General features: G+C 42.2%; 1 protein-coding gene across 6 annotated transcripts in view; it reads right to left on the reverse strand.

Annotated features, from left to right (window-relative positions):
* GRIA3 (glutamate ionotropic receptor AMPA type subunit 3) overlaps nt 1-17,732 on the reverse strand; it is a 142,482-nt gene that overhangs the window by 44,384 nt on the left and 80,366 nt on the right. For 5 of the 6 annotated variants that reach the window (XR_013184216.1, XM_054641326.2, XM_054641325.2 and 2 more), the window contains exons 5-10: nt 16,938-16,991; nt 15,314-15,475; nt 11,337-11,504; nt 8,943-9,047; nt 7,545-7,652; nt 6,178-6,384 (exon numbers count right to left, since the gene is read on the reverse strand). Coding sequence is in view for 5 of the 6 variants with exons in the window: in XM_054641326.2 (XP_054497301.1) it covers nt 6,178-6,384; nt 7,545-7,652; nt 8,943-9,047; nt 11,337-11,504; nt 15,314-15,475; nt 16,938-16,991 (804 nt within the window). In the remaining variant the exon portion in view is untranslated. Of the gene's footprint in view, nt 1-6,177; nt 6,385-6,418; nt 7,190-7,544; nt 7,653-8,942; nt 9,048-11,336; nt 11,505-15,313; nt 15,476-16,937; nt 16,992-17,732 lie in introns of those variants that run through there. The other variant, XM_077185831.1, reaches the window with a different exon arrangement.

The raw sequence follows: 17,732 nt of genomic DNA on the forward strand, positions 1-17,732 counted from the left end.
TGGTGTTTCAAACATCATCTTCACTGCATTTGAGCCGGGCAAGAAATGTCATGGATTCCTCTGAGGCTTGTTCTGTCTTTGCCTACTAGTGTGGGAGGGATGGATTTAGAGAGGACAGGCAGCACAGAGGCGCTGCCCACTCTGCTCAAAGATGACCCCAGGGAGCTGCAAACCTCCAGACTCTTATGGGGAGGGAGAAAAAAATAGCAAATGGAAATATCCTTCTACATGGAGAATGAAAAATGATAAGATGTTCCACCTCTGTAATCCAAAAGGAGGAATGGGATTCTTCTGCCTACAGACCTACTGATGACTCTCCCAAATCCAAAGCTGTGCACTAGAGACAGTGAGATCTGGACTGCAGTCACTTTGTGTGACAGGAAGCCAGGCAGAACCCCAGCTCTGTGCAGACTCCAGCAGAGGGACATTGACTGACATCCACCAGCAGCCAAACCTCTGGGCACCCCAAAAGTGCTGAATGCAGGTACACAGGGGCACCTGACGGGACTGTGCTGCAATGGTGACTGTCTCTGAGCATGTTTTAACACTTCTCAGTGCAGTCTGAGGTTTCCAGGTAGCAGAAAAGAGTGTCAGACCGAGCAACACATCACCTGTGGTATCAGCTGGTAAGAGCTACCTTTGTAAAGGCAGTCCAATATCCCCAAGGATATTCAGGGTGTGTTGAGAGGCCAGGTCATGGGGGCAATGTGGTTTTAACACATTAGCTCACACTTATTTAAAGCCAACAGGTCATACCTGACTAGCAACATGCTGCATTGAAGCCTTAATGCGCCCTAGCTGAGCAGTGTAAAAAGGCATTAAGGTGTTAAAATGGCAGTGGGCCCCATCTGCCACAGTTTGTCAAAGTTAAGTCCATTTGTGATTTCTGTGGATGCTCACAGCTCATCCTGACACACTCCTGCCATTCACAGATGGAGACATAAAGGGTACATCTGCTTTTGGGGCTGTGGACATATGTGTACTCTCTCTGCCTGTGCTTGGACTCAGGTCAGCCAAAGCCCAGGACCATGGCAGCGTGGCTCTGTGCCAGGGCTGTGCTCCTGCCCCCCACCACAGCTCAGCCTGGCCAGGGACCCCACATCTCCCCATGTGTACAGGGCAAGGGTCTGTCTGAGCTGCAGGGCAGCAGCATCACACAGCTGCCTTTGGGGACCTGTACCTGGGCTTCCCTCCTGCAGAAACCAGGAGTGAGGAGCAAAGGACAAGCTTCACCCACTCATGGCATGGTCAGGCTCTGCCACAGACTCAGAGCATGTGGGAGATTTAAGGAAAAGTAGGGATCAAATTAGTCTGCCTCTCTGCTCTGATTCAAAGGCTGTATGTGCCATCTTTAGTATTTCTGCATGCTGCTGGCACAGCCAGAGGCCAGCCCCACACAGGGTGGGTTGGTCTGCTCAAGGCAGGGGATGTGTCGGCCGTCCCTCTCTGACAGACTGCGGAGGCTGCTGTGTTCCAGGGACTGCCTGTCCCTTACATCCCTGCTTCACTCCTTTGTGCTATTTTACATATTGAGAGGTTTTTATAAAGGCTTGTTTCAACCTGAGCAGAGTTTTAAAGGCAGTAAGGTCTGGCTGCTCTTTTCATTCCCAAAGCATTTGTAGTTACAATTAAGATCTGTGTTAAAAGTACTGTCAATTAGCCTCAGCGCTGTGAAAAGCACCAGGCCCGGGGAGGGATGGCTTCCCCTGGCTGAACAGGGAAGGAAGAACAGCAGCCTGCTTTAAAAGGGGAAGGAGAAATAAAAGCCTACAGAAAGAGGCTGACCCCAGAGAAGAGAAAAGACGACTGTCTAGTGCTCAGCAGCTGGTGGGTACAGAGCCCCGAGCACAGGGGCCGAGGGAGCTGCTGCTGCTGCTCTGCCCCAGCCAAGGGCACGTCCTCAGCCCCTGGGTCACTGCAGGACAGCACTTGCCTAGCTGGATTGCTCTGCTGGTTAGATTTAAATAGCAATTCAGTCTCCTGGACTAAGAATGATTTAGCTACTACCCTTCTGAAATGTCCAGGAAAAAAGCTTTACCTATTTTCTATTTTTATTCTGTTTAAAATTTCCACTGTTCTTTGGAAATTTCTCTTAGTTTAAAAAAATAACAGTGCTTGAATGAGTATCTGGTAGGATGAAGAGTTTTATTTTGACATATCGGAGTGAAAGAGCAAAATTAAGGGGTTTTTTTCAGCCTGAACTGACACTTTTTGATTTATGAAAAATCAAATACATTTCCTTTTATACTAAATTTCATTATGATTATTAATTAGTATTAAAATTATCATTACTACTGCTATCACTAACATTTAAAAATTGCTAACAAACCACAAAGCTCTGTTATTCCCTCTCCACCAAGCCTTCTGGGTTCTCCTGCCTGAAGCAAAGGAGTTTGGAAATATCTGCTCAGGCAGAATTCCCTGCCTCCAGGGCTGCCATCCTTCTGTAACCAAGTGCATGGGCATAGCCCTTTGCAAAACTACAAGGCCCAAGGGACACAGCTGAGATTGTCCTTGACTTCAGGGACCCTACAGTACAGCAGACTTTTATACCCTCCAACCAGACCGGATGTGATATGAGACAGGGGAGGGAGAATTTCTAATGGGAAGCATTTTAGTGTGTAAATGTCAGTGTGTAACTCTAGGGACTGCTCCAGTCAGCCCAGCTGATGCCGACCTCCAGTGAGTCCTTCACTGGAGTCAGGGCTGTGCCCCCCTCCAGAGCTGCAGCAGGGTGACACAGCCCCCCGGGTGCTTTGGGATCAGCTCAGTGCAGACTGGGGCCCTCCCCTCCAATGCAGAGTCTGGAGGCTGCCCTTTCTCCCTGACTCTGGACTGCATTCCACAGAAATGGAGAGCAATAGTAACAATCAAGTAGCCCAACCTAAACATTAAATACAGTTAATTAGGGGTTTAACATTAAAATGACAAGTCATTCATTTCCTATGATTGTGCCAAGAGCAATTTTAGAAAAGAGTTGCACGCATGGGGCTATGCAAAAAAGGGCTCAGTATTCAAAAAACTGGCTGAGATGCTCCGGCAGTGCCAGGTGGTGTCAAGGAGGCTGCTGGGTCAGGAATATGCAGTATTTGACAAATGACTAGTCACTACTTATCACTTGAGACAAATGCAATCTAAAGGATTGTGTTTCTGCCACAGCTCAGCTGAGCTGCTGGGTAACTGGTACCAAAACCAATCAGGCTCCTTTCATCCTACCAAGTCTATCTTCCACAGATGCTAACAAAGGTACTTAAAATCTAATCTGCCTCTTGTCTTCCCAAAATGGAATCCAGAGGAGCCAAATTTGAGTAATTTTGCTGACAAGATTCACAGGGGCATTATGTTAACATAGTTTTAGTTCCCTAATAGAGTTTTAAGCCCGTGAGAGATAAAGGAAAGTTAGCACGTAAATGAGGCGCTTGCTCCAAATAATTAGCACTTCTGGAGTACTTCTCATCTTCAAAGGGCTTAGTGCACATCCTTGTGTGGTACCCAGCCCCCTCTCAAGGGATGGAGAAAGAGGCCAAGGGTATTTCACAATGTTTGCAAACAGAGCTGGGAAAAGGTCTGGAGGGCTGGTGAGGTTTGAACTTGGAGTTCAGGGGCTGTTTTCCCTGCTCCCAGAAAGCCAGGTGGGTTTCCATGCAGCTTGCAAGCTCAGTTCAGCTGGGCAGTTTGGGGAGCTGGCTCAGCAGCACGGGGCTGGAAGCATTAACTTGAGTCTGCACTCAAACCTCAAGGGACACATCTGACCTTTGAATAATTGAGCATTGCAGTGGAGAGGCTTCAGTAACAGAGCTCACAGCATGAGAGCAGGAACTGTTGGGGGTCAGGGAGGGAAACATTCCTCAATTTTTCATTAACGAGAAAACACAGATGAAAACTCTGCTCAGAGTACAAGGGAACTGACCTTTTTGCAGGGGAAAAGGAGAATGGTGGGTGGTTTTGGGGTTAAGGAATGGTCTGTGGTGCCTGCAGGGCTGGTTTTGCTGGTGTGGAAAGGTCACAAGTATGATTAGGGGTAAGTTTGATGCTAAGGAGGCAGAGCTCTCTTGAGCTAGGCTGGTCCCAAGAGGCTGTGGAAAAGGCAGCTGCAGCCAAACTGCTTATCACACACTGGTTTGGGTTGGAAAGGACATTTAAAGATCATCTAGTTCAACCTCCCTGCAGTAAGAAGGGACATCTTCCACTAGATCAGGGTGTTTAGAGCCCTGTCCAGCCTGACCTTCAATGTTTCCAGGGATAGAGCATCCACTGCTTCTGTGGGCAACTTGGGCCAGGTCCTCAGCACCCTCACAATGAAGAATTTCTTTCTAAAAACTAATCTGAATCTGCCTTCTTTCAGTTTAAAGCCATTCCTCCTTTTCTTATCACTACAGGACCTTCTAAAACATCCCTCTCCATTTATCTTACAGCCCCTTCAGGTATTGGAAGGTGCTCTAAGGTCTCTTTGGAGCCTTCATCAGGCTGAAGAGTCTCAGCTCTCTCAGCCCTTCCTCACAGGACAGGGGTTCCAGCCCTCAGAACACCTTTGAGGCCCTTTATGCAGGGATCTTATATGGCAGCTGCACAGACTAATCTGACTGGGCTCAAGACACAAAAGCTGTAGCCCACATCACACCTTTCTCCCCCAGTGTACGCAGCCCCTGTGCTCTGACTGTGAGCAGCAATTTCAGCTTCTCTTTTGCCATGCTTTTTCCACATGGTATGGTTATTTTATAAGTGAATGAACAAGTTTCATTGCTTGTCACTTGCAAGTACATCAAAAGGACCCAATTACAGCTGATACTCTTGATATTTCTTGAACCACACACAGAGCAACTGAGGGTATAGGTTTCCAGTGCAGTGTAATTTGCTTGGAACTAAACTAAACCTTTGCTTCAGAGGTTCTCAATGGACTTGTGCTCTCTAAGAGAGAGAACTTCAGTTTCCCAGATTGCACAACTGAGGCATGCAGAGTTCAGAAGATTTGCATAATGGCAGACCTCAAAGCAACAGGGAAGCAAAGAGGTAATCCAAGGGTCCAGAACCCTGTTTACTTTCTGTAATCAGTAGATTTCCCTCCTTGCCACAGTACAGTACAACAAAACCATTGTTATTCCTACAAAACATTTTCAAGTTGAGCAGGCTACAAATCACATAATAAGGCATCAGGACTGACTGCTCCAGAGTAAGAAAACTTGTGAAAATCTAGAAATTACTTAAAGACTGATTCATTGGAAAATAATCATCTCACCAAACATTTTGCAAGAATGATGATGCATTATCCCAAGGAAATTTTGAGGTGACTTTTAGAAATCACACTCAGCCACAGAACAAAAGGATGCAATTGAAATATGCACTTCTGCTCAGATATTTTTAATAAAGGGAAGCTTGTTAAAAATAAACTGCAAAAAAGATTTGGGCGGAATCACAAATCATCTCATTAGCATTTGAGGAAAAAAAAGATGAAATATCAGCTTGAGAAGTCTTTTCTGCAAAGCCAATTTTCTCCCCCTTCCATCTGGTTTAACAGTATTCCAAAATTCTCATTTTCAAAGAAAGTTCTAAAATGGCAGTTCCGGACTGTTTTTGTTCTTACTAAACAAAGTGATGTACACCCAATATAGAAATATAAAGAAGAATGCAGTGAATTAGCCTTTTTTTTTTTTGTCTGACAGTTGATTTTTGAAGCCAAACCCAGGGTTTAAAGAGAAAAAACATATGGATGATTTCCCACCTGCATTGCTTCTTACCCTGAAAAGTAACCATGGAGTTAAATGGATCAAACACAAACCAAGAGCAGTGACCCAGCAAGGCTCAGTATCCCAGATCAGACCTTTAATGAGAGGGACACCCCCCCAGCACTTAAGAGACTGACACAGAAAAAGGAGATCTGGCAAATGAAGAAGAAGCATATAAAGAACAAACTGGAAATTCTGCTATAAGCAAGAATTTGAAGTTTGCCCAATGCTACTTATCAACATTTTGTGGACTCTGATTTGGAGAACAGCAGTAAAATGTGACACTTTCCTGCAATGAAACAATTAAAAAAGTAGACTATAAAAATGGCAATACAAAGAAATATCTAGAATTTTAAAGGTAGTATTCAAACAGGTGATCTTTATTTTGCAGTTTATTAACTTTGAGCATATTATTTTATAAAGAACATTAAAATGAAGGTTAAGAGAAACTTACCCCATAGACCAGTTCACCCACCATGCCATTCCATATCTTAGTCTCAGGGTCCCTAGCTCCATATTTCCCATCTCCAACAATTGACAGTTTGTATTTTATTCCAACATGTTTTGCTATTTCAGAAGCTAAGTCTACACAATATCCTTCATATCTCTCATTCCCTTCTAGTTGTTCATGGTTTTTCTTATACATTACATATGGTGATTCCTTTGAAACAAAAGTAAAGATCAAAAGTCTATGAATGTAAAATACAGCTGTAAACCACACAAAATGAGAGCTGTTATTATCCTTTATGTTACTGGCAAATATTTACAATATTTCCTGCTTTGGTACAGAAATTAGACAGACTTCTGCATAAAACTCCTTGGCTGATCCTACAGCCACACATACTACTGACTGTATTCCTGGTAAGGAGCCATTGAAAACAGGACTTTTTAACACACACATCTGTTTGCAGAATTAGGCCTGATTAGACAGTCAAGTAGCATCATTGTAGCAATAATTCAAATTTTAGTGTTTAAAGACTGACATATTCAACACCTGTACCATCACCACAATTTCCTAAGGCCCCAGTGGCCACAAATGGGGCTCTGAAGGAGATATTTTCAAAGAAGCCTAAGGGAAGCTAGGTTGAAATCCTCAGCAGCATTTTTTTGTCACTGAATTCCCTTAGGCTTCTTGGAAAATTCTAGTTGAAATGCTGATTATATCTCACTAAATCCATACGAGTATAAAATACAATGCTTCAGGAAACAGCATAAAATTAACTCATGCTTAGTAAAACTGTAAAAAGCACAAAAGTCCCAATGAATGCTGTACAGAGCAGATCTGTAGAGGTGTTGGGACTGACACAGGTGCTGCTGCTTGTGACACACATGAAGAGCTTTGCTCCTTTGAGATTGCACAGGAAAAGGCTGCTTTTCACCCAGTGCTAGAGCAGTTCCAGTTGTCTACAGGCTCCATTGTGCCACCCTTACTCAGTCCACAGGGGCTGAGTTTACAGGAGCTGTACCTGAGTGAGGGGTGCAAGATTTGACTCTACAGCACAAAGGCCAATCAATCTCTGTGCTCATTTACAGGCATGCACAATAACTTCACTTACATGAGGCACTTAATTGAGTTCAAGTGTCTGGAAGCAGCAAAGCTCAATGGTGAGCTCAGTGAGCTCCTCCTGTGAGCAGACTGACTGATACATACATAAGTTAGCAGGGTCAAGCCCTCAGAACATCTCTGGAAGATACTGAACTTTCCAGTCACTTGAATTCACACAGTATTGAATATCTGCCTCCTGCCAAGGTGTCTAACACACCTCAGGAATCTCATGCCTTGTTTCCTAAACACAAACACACTACAAACATAAAACTTACCAAGATGGTAGTAACTACTATGGTTCTGTTCTCCACAGATGAAGTGTCATTAGAGGGCAGCTGATCTAATGCTGGCACATATCTTTCATATTCATTCCAATAACCAGCCTATAAAAATGGAGATTGTTACCTCATTACATACCTTTACAAGGACTCTGGTACCTGATGGTACCTGAATTTGTAAGAGCAATTGTCAAAACCTAAGGCTTTGTAACATTTCTCATTCACTGTTTTTGTCATTAAAGGACTATATTAGCTTTACTTCCATTTCCTGAAAGAAACAATGTTCTCAAGCCCAAGAGCAACTCAGCACAAGCCAAATCTAAGTGAAAATACATATTAAATTCTCCCTATCTCAATTCACATCAGTGAATAATAATACTGTGGAATAAATTCCCATATATCCACAGTACAAGAACATACTACAGACAAGAAAAGAAACTGCACAGCATTCTGAGTGAAATTCTCTGAATTTGTGATTTTTATCCAATACAGCCCCTGCAGACCTGAGCTGGCTTTAGATGCACAGACATCATTGGCAATGCAGGCACAGCTGCATTATCTCCAGTGTGGGACACAAACCCCTCTGTGAGCACGAGGTGGCTTCATCAGCTGCCTGGTGCTGACCTTTGGCTGCATCACTGGGCTATCACAATGGCTTTTGTATTTCTGCACAACACAGGAGTAACACTGTTCTCTGCACCCCCCTGAGTGCCTGGGCCATGTTCAGAGGGACTTGGTTATCAAAGGTGCAGAACTGTTTAAGGAGTCTCAGTGGTGATCAAGCAGGTTAAGAACCTATGTCCAGGTAAAATCAGGGGATTTAAGAGACTCACCCACACACATTCTTCTCTCAGTACTTTTGTGACCATGTCTACCTAATGGTTTTGGACATCTGCCTTAAACTTCTTTTGTAACACCAATCTAGGCAACTATCCCTCTTAGGATTATCCTTTATTTAGCAGACAAGAGAATTATTATGAAATTCTAAATAAAACCAAACTTAATTTGTTCATTTCAGAAGGTTTCACTGATTCCAGCTTCACTGTGGCTCTAAAGCCCAATATGGAGAGGGAGGGAAAGATGGAGAGGAATTTAGAAGATAGGACTAAGCACAGGACCATGACAGCAGGTATTATGCTTGGCAGTGAAAAAGCTCCAGAAGGGTTTAAAGGGAAAAAGTTGTGTTTGAAGATGACATGGAAACCAGTGAAGATGTTCAGCAGGGTGAGTGGTTTAGTCCAGGAACTGAATGCAACAAGGTTCCTGGGATAGGGAAGACAGCATGAAGGGGGCACTCCTCAGGACCCTGCATCTCTGGTATTTTTGAATTTCATTGGTTTGCTGGAATAAATATCTGAGATGATGTGAAATCTGGATCCATGTCTTGAAGCTCACCTTCCGTGACCCAGCAGCTTTCATTTCATACACATCAATTGTGTAATTTGTTCTCCGCCCATAGGTGTCAAACTGGATGTTCCCTGTCATTCCTTGAACTTGCACCTTGAGGGAATAAACAGAAAAGTATTTTAATAAAAGATTCACTTTATTTTTTATCTATGTAAGAGACTTGTACTGCTTCTGACACAGCCAATTGTACTGTTCAAAACAACCCCAGTCCCCATTCTCGAATTCCAGCTGTAAATATTTGTTAGCACTCAGCTGGTGACTCAGAGTGAGCCAGAGTGAGCTGAATTTAAATGAAATTAGCCCTGCAGGTATGTTAAATGTAAGAAAGACTGATCCTGCCATGCTTGGTCACGCTGGGCTCACTGGTACAGAATGGAGCATCAGCAAAGCACAAGCAACAATTAGTGCAGTTAAAGCCCTCACAATATGGCACAGAGTGATCTGCAGTACAGACCAGAATGGCATCTCATTGTTCATTCTGGGAAGTGCTTTATTTTAAGATCAGTCCCAGTGTAGAAGAAAGGAACGAATGTCTTCTCTGAATGAGCACAGACAATTGTCTCTACTGCTTATGGGGTTTTGGTCTCAGGCAGGATGGATGGGTGTACAGACGGTAAGTCATTATCATTACCTACTCACATGAATCATCTGAAGGGGAAGTATAAAGTACTTTGTCTCAAAAAAAAGCCTTTCTTATTTCCCTGTATGAAAGGGTGAGGCATTTTCCTTTATCACTTATCAACACTGACAAGCTGTCATCTCAGGCAGAAAAGGTAACAGTCTCAAACTTCAGCAGGGGAAAATTAGCTTTAATATTTAGCAAAAACTGTAGAAGTTACAGGAAGAGGTGCTAGACTAGTCAAAGGCAAACTGTTCAGGGCTGGTGACTGATCTGCTGGTCACTGTTCAGAGATGAAGTGCAAGGCTACATCAAACAAAAATTCCATGGACCCAAAATTATCCAGTGAGCCAAATTCACACTGCCATATAGGGAGTTTCTTTTTATCAGTAAGTGGATTTGAGCCTTCTTTAAAATAGTTTATATCACTACAGAGACTGGAAAAAATCAGAGGTATTCCTGTCTCCAGAAAGCTAGAGAGATGAATTGCACTTTGAAAACCAAATTTTACCCCAAGAGGTCTTATCAACTGTGGACTGAGCAAATGTATTTGTAGGGTAGTTGACACATAAGTTGCATCCAGATGTGAGTTGCTGTGCCTGCCTCTGGCATTTACTGGAAGCTGTCTGGCTACCTTAGCACAGCAGTGACTGGGTGTCCCACAGAGCTTGTTCCACTGGCTCCATCCTGATGCCCATTGAGACATGAGCTTCCTGCACTGGACACCTTTTAGCTTCAAATTTAATTTATTTCTCTGGTGGGAAAACTCAGCACTTTGCAAAACCCGGCTGCACCGAGGCAGGAAGGCTTGCCAGGACTCTAACACTTTTGGTGGCAGCATGTGGAGGCAATTGCAGAGTGACTATTTATAAGTGTCCAGCTCTGTCTGTCTAATATAATCAATGCTAACAGGTTTGTTTGAGAGTTATTTGAGCCACATTAAAAGCAGCAACCTTGTCTTTTGTATGTACAAAAACATTATCCAGTTTTTCCTGTAGTCACTTGCTTTAACACAAATAGCAGACTAAAAAGAGTTAAAAAATCAACAATACTAGAGATTTAAGTGAGGTAGGATCCCATGCCATAACTAGTGTTAAGGATATAAAATTTGGCCATGCAGAAGGTAATCTGGCTGAGTGCAAAGTTATGCCAGGAATCAGAAGTGGTTGGAGACAAAACTGTTCCTAGGTTCAGGATGGTGCTGATATCTATCAGTACTGCTATGACCAACAACAATTGCTCCACTGTTTTAAACCAACCTGAGTTGACTTTTTACTGGCAAATTATCAAAACTGCACACGTGCATTTAAGATCACAAACACATCTGTCCCTGAAAGAATTACAACACATGTACCAAAGACCCAGTCTAGTTCTGTTAGTCAGATTTGCAGGCTCACCCTGACTTTACAAACCCCCAGTGTGTGTTTGATTGCAAAATGGCTCATGCTTACTCTCCTGGGGAGCTGGGGTGTTACAGGGGAGCTGGGGGATTGTAGGTGCTCTGGTGGGGACAATCAGGCAGCTGCTGCATCAGTACCACAGGGATTTTGGCCAAAGTTTTGAGAGCTAGTATGCTACACCTTACCCTCTACTGAATATATTTTATCCATCCTTTGAAGTTCCTCATTAACTTTGTTTTTACTTCGCTCCCCCTGAGGAGCTGCAGCTGTTTGTGTGAGCACAGAAGCTCTGTGCTCCTGGAGTAGGACACAAGCACTACAGAATTGCTGCTGTTGCTCTCTAGCTGTTATCTTTGCCCTTACCATTTTCAGTGCTCTTTCTATATCAATTCCTTGGCTCCATGGCACTGCAGGGTTAGCCAGGCAGTCTCCAGCACTGCCTCTCCTGGAGACATCCACACGCTGCCTTCGGAGGTACCGGAAAGCCTCAGCTATCACCAGCACTGCATCGTGGGTCAGTGCAGACGTGTACTGCAATTGACACAAAGAAAATACAGCAACAAACTGCAATTTTAGAATTGCCCCAGGCATCACATCAAGTCCTCCTCTTTGTTAGAACAGGAGAATCATGCTTGCTGTTCAGGGCTGGTGACTGATCTGCTGTCACTGTTCAGAGATGAGGTGCAAGGCTACATAAAGCAAAAATTCCATGGACCCAAAATTACCAGTGAGCCAAATTCACATTGCCATATAGGGAGTTTCTTTTTATCAGTAAGTGGATTTAAACCTTCTTTAAAATAATTTATATCACTACAGGAGCTGGAAAAATCAGAGGTATTCCTGTCTCCAGAAAGCTAGAGAGATGAATTGTACTTTGAAAACCAAATTTGACCCCATGAGGTCTTATCAACTGTGGACCCTTTGCTTCCTCTCTGTCCTTCAGCTGGTGCTTTGTAACAATTCCACCTATTCCAATTAACAAATTAAAAATATTTTCATTCTGTATAGCATATAGCAGCAAAATAACAATACCAGTTCACAGCTGCATACAATTTCAATTTAATTGGAAACTTGCTCATCTAGATGAGCTTACTACAAATGTCTGCCATTCCATGCTGGACCATACTGATACCAAAGGAAAGCTCATATTTGAGTTTTTGCATTAGGTATGTTTTTTGTTTGTAACAAGATTGCCAAGAGAGCTTTGACTTGAAGTTAACATAAATCATTTCTGTTTGGATCACAGCCCTGATTAGGTAGCATCTGTGGCAAGGAATAGATAAGATTACTTTTCTTAGAAAACAGCTATACAAGCAAGTAATCACAAAATACACTTTAGGAATTACATCACCTTGGTAATTCACCATCTGCCTTCCCTTACTTCATGATAAATCTGCAGAGGGTGGTAAGCTCTGGGGAACAGCAGCTCTGGAACAAAATCCCCAGACAACTTAACTTGTTGCTGTCAACTTCATTCACTGCTTGTTGCATGTTATCTGGTGACACACCCCAATGCTATAAAGTTAGTATCACCTAGAAAATGTCATCAAAGAGGGTTTTTTTTTGGTATTTTTTCCATATGTATCTGTTGTCTGAAAGTTCTTCCCTCCTAGAGTGGCCTTGGCTTTGTATACGACACCCCTGGGTTCCACTGGCATTACAGCACACCTGTAATTCCAGGCTCTGTGTAGAGGAGACCCTTTCAGCATGGACCTGCTGGGAGCAATTGAACATACTCAGTCTGTAAGAGCAGATTTCAAGTCCCATGTAAGTGAACCTCAATTCCTCCACATAATTTGTAAGAGAACAAAGAAAGAAATGGAGAACAGAAGGTGCACCTGCCCTTCTTTTGGCTGTCTGTGGTCCCATAGAGATTCTGCCTCCCAAGGAACCTCGTGCTGGAGCTCAGGCCACAAGACCTGCTGCCCACGTGTGAGTTAGAAAGGCAGAAATCCAAGTTTCAGATGCATGTTCAGCTACTCTCTAACAAGATTTATTATATTCAGAAATTAATTTTATCCTGTAGGGCAGAATAGTAGAACTGGAGGTTCTGCATTTCTTATAACTCAGTATTATCTTACTGCAAGTTCTTCAGTTTGACACAAGCCACAGGAACTCTTCACAGAACAAGGTGTGTCTGCATGTGCAGATCCAGAGAATTGTGTCATAAAAAGGAGTGCAAAGGTAGGGCTGTGAAGAAGGTGATAGAGCAGACATTTCACTGAGCTTTAAATGACAGCAGCTTAAACTCACTGGGAGTGGGTGGTGGTTCCTGCTCTGACTGTACAGCACAGGCACTCTTCTGATCCTGCCCACCTTTACCTCTCCCTGTGATGCTTTGCAATAATCACTCTCTCCTCTTTTAGAAAGTTAACAAAGGTTATATACGTCACAATCCAGACAATAACACAGAACTGGACAGTAATTTTAATGTATTTGTTCCTGTATTAAAAAAAAAAGTCTTGTATTAGCTGTCCAATCTAGCACTACATAAAACTTACACATTGATAATTTTTTCAGCAGACTGCGTCAATTGTCAGTAACCTTAATGCAGTCCCTTCCAAGCCATGCCAAGAGAGCTATCTAATTTTCTACTTTATTTGAATTCTACTTATAAATGCATGAGCATGCAAAGAGAAAAAAGAGAGAAAGAAGGGAAAGGCTGATAAAATGCAGAATAAATTAAACATCAGGACTTTAATCTCTAGGCAATTTTATTTCCTAATCAAAAATATTGTACATCAATTCTTAAGTATGCTTTTTGTCAGATTGACAAACACTGTGCACATTTCTATAATGAGCTGTACATTTGTGGAAAGGTAATGTAATCTTTGTGTTTCTACCATATACTTAAGATTCTTTTTTAAGGAGGGAGAATAATTTTTTCCTCAAGGTAAATTGCTTTCAAGTGGAATAAAATCATCGCAGGTTAACTTTGTATATTTCAGAGCTTTTAAGATTAGTATGATACTTATCTTCACTTGTGCATCACGGCTAGAAAGCTTTAGAAAGCAGGACTAAGTCCTAATCCACAGGCCACAATACACTAATCCGGTTTTTGTGGGCCTCTGTTTGCCTTCCTCTGCTTCCTCTGAAATGCCAGAAAGGCGTGGGATTAAGAAAATTTTCCTCCCTCACAGAAATGTCATGATGCCAGGAACAGTATCTCCAAATGGCACCAGTCATTAATGAATGGCACTGCCAGAAGGAGCAGACCCTTGTAAGCAGCTCCTTTTCTGTCTGTAGCCCAACCCAGGGCTACTGCCTGCCCTGTTGCCCCCCATGCATGGAACAGGAATAGATTTTTCCTTCCTATCTAGTATTTTAATGCTTTCCTGAACTTTGTCTTACTCATACTGAGATATTACTCCAGTTTATCAAAGTAATTTTGAATTCTAAATCTGTTCCATCAATTTGCATGCATCCTTCCCAAATCAAGCATGAAAGACATGAACTGTCTTGTCAGGGCAGTGGTTTTTAGGTTTGGCTGCCTTAAGATACCAGTGTGTATACTACCATACCCAGGTTTCATTCACCTATGCATAGCAGTGAAAAAAAACAGATCCCACCAAAAGAAGAAGAGAAAGAAGAAGAGAAAGAAGGAACATTACTAATATGCAGTGCTCCTAGAAGATTTTATGACTTCTGTGCCTAGACAGAGTTTCCCTGATGCACTCCTTCACAGGACAGTGAACAGCATCCCCCCTCTATGAAAGAGATGCTGAGGTAGAAAAAAATCTGGGTGAGATAGTAATAGGTTGCAGGTTTCCTAATAACAGGTGTATTTACTTAATCTAATCTGTGACAGTTTTGGTGAATCTGGGAATTTAATAAAAAAAATTTTGAAAAATTGTATTGGTTCCAGTTTTAATAGCCAGACTATTTAAGTAAAGGACAGTGGTACAAAACAGAGGGTTAGATTATGAGGGTAACTGCCAGCAGTACCTAGGAGGGCAGCAGTGGCTCCTTAGTGAATCCAGAGCTACTTCATTTTGCATGTGAAATTCTCTATTACCATTAAAATGGACTAGTAATCCACATTTTGGATCTAAAATCTAACCTAACTAGCCCCCATATTCAGCCCAAGACTAACTCAAGAAGTTCACATTAGAAGTTCTGATATCCACTGCACAGTGACAGGATTTGCTTCTGAGGAGCTCCCACCATGGTGGGCACTTGGTGCAACAGCCTCTGCCTCTTTCTTCTGGAAGGGCAGTGAATGTTGTGACATATTCTCATTGGGGATCTGTATCATACTCACACACATATCTGAGGTTACAAACTCCCAAAGAATTGTTAAAAGCATATCATGTCCATCACTGATAGGTTACAATAAATACCTTTAATGGTGAGTTTTTGGCTTCAGGGAATTCCCTTTCATCAAGCCTCATCCAGCGCTGTAGAAACTGTTGAACCATTGGATTTTCATTATTAACAATCTGGAATCCAGTAATGTTGGCACCTCCATGCATTACTCTCTCCAGAACAATGTCTGTGAAACCCTGGGAGGACACGTGTAGAGAAAAAAGAATCATTGTCATCCAAAGCCACTTTCCTCTGGTTCAGTTTTACCTGCTACAAGTGCAGCACAAAGGACACTGCCTAATGTCCCTCTTGTTATCTGAAATATTCTACCAAGGAGACAACTACTATCACAATTAGGATTTTGATAGTGGCATAGAGTAGAATTTAAAACATCTTCTTGTTTATTGCAATAGAAAACTTCCCTTCTGGGTTGTGGCAATGTGGTAGGTAATATTTGCCAGTCAGAAAGAAAACAGCAGGGGAACTTGAAGTACCATTTCCTCTTTTGTCCTAATCATGGTGAAAACTGGTCAAGGACCTCAAATCCCATTTGTACAGCAAAGTGAACACAATGGTTCAGGGCTGGGAAAGAAAACCACTCCATCTCTTGCTAGGCAGTTCTCCATAACAGCATCACTCAGCATGTCACGTGCAAGCAGAACGGGATGATTCTCTCCCACTCTGTTGTTATTTATACCTGAGGCAGTAAATTGGAGTCTTTTTGATTAGTATGACTTGATTACAGTCATGTTTATGTGAATGTCAATGGTTACACATACTAAAAGGCAACCCAGAATAAGAACCTCTATTTCTATGCACGAGCTAATCAGTGAGATCACGTCTGCTTCTTATAATGCAAAATGATGCATCTTAAAGTCATACAGTACTTATACTAAATAAGGACATTTTAAAATTTGTCTTTTCTGCTTTAATCACACCAAAACATGGATACAGAGAATCTTTGAGTAATTAGGATTGCCAACTAGAAAGTGAGAGTTTTGGAAAAACTCACATTTTTCTACTCGCAGTATGCACAGAACCTAAAAATGAGTCTTCCTGCAGGATTAATTATGATACGAGACTTTTTGTAAGGAATTTAAGTAAATGGTGTTTCAAAAGCATCAGAAACACCCCTGAAAGGCAATCCTACTCTCCAGAAAAAGCTCTGATACAGATAGATATGTACAGCCTCTTCCTGGTAGGTCAGCACATACACAGGCACAACCCTACACTCTGAAATACAAAAGAAAGGCTAAACAGCCTTGGTGGTTTACTTGATAGAATTGTTCTAATTTGCAGCTTTTTACCACTTATACAGAAACATGCTACAATTATTTTTCCTAGAGTGCTAAAATTCAAAATATGTTTATAGAAAATTACAGTCACAATTTATGAGGATAGAAGCATCTAATTTATGAGGATAGAACTTACTGGAAAATATATAAATAATTACTTTAAAATTAGTGGAGGACATGACATTTTCTGACAAAAGAAGCTGAGTAGAGATGACATACCAGTTATAGTATTTACTGAAGCAATTTCTCAAAATCCAAGTACTCATCCATGCATTTCCACTTCCTGATTAAAGTTTCCACAACCTGAACAGAATATTTTACCCTCTAAAATGCAGCTATACTTTCCATGAAGAAAAGTTCTTACCAGGTTAGCCAGCATGTAGTGATAGCCTCTAGAGTGTTTGCCGAGGATTACAACCTGTGTGGAGAAAAACATTACAGATTATTCAGTCGTAAGAAGATGACTCTTAACTAGCGGAAAAGAGACAGAGAATGAACATTTTGATAATCTTCTATGTTCAATCCATGGGCAGCACAAGTATTGCAGATCTGTGGCATTACAGACAAGATGTTGTCCTTTATGTTTTTCAAACACATGGGCAGAGTACAACAAAGAGTAACTCACAGGGCTGGGAAGAGTCTGCTTGCAGAGATGGCCTTACCTGGCAAATTCACTCTTGTGGTCAGTGTCCTCCCCGCTGACCAGGTTAATTTTAGTTATCAGTTCAAGTATTTCTGCTCTGAAATGAAGTAACACTGTACCAAAAGTAAACTCCTGTTTACTCTGTTCCTTGTTTGTGGAGTGTAGGAGAGGTGCAGGACACAGCCCAGCCTCTCACTGTGTTTATTAACCTGTACCAGCACAGCAGGGCTGGGCAGGCTCCAAGTTGTACAGGGAGTTCCCTACAAGAACCCTGGCCAAGTCTTTTCATGTATGAATGTCTAAAGTTAAATCCCCAAAGTTATAAGCGGTGACCTTCACTGCCTTTTGACAGGCTCCAAAAGGCCTGAAAACCTGTCATTTCTGGTGCCTCTAAATGGATACATCTGACCTTACAATGTTTTGTCAAAATTGCCACTAAATGTTATGTTGCACATTCCATAAAGCAACATCTCCTGCCCTGGCTGACCTCACTTGGGCATCTCCCTGTACAAACAG

The sequence above is a fragment of the Agelaius phoeniceus genome, chromosome 14 (genome assembly GCF_051311805.1).
Source record: "Agelaius phoeniceus isolate bAgePho1 chromosome 14, bAgePho1.hap1, whole genome shotgun sequence".
Taxonomy (NCBI): Eukaryota; Metazoa; Chordata; class Aves; order Passeriformes; family Icteridae; genus Agelaius; species Agelaius phoeniceus.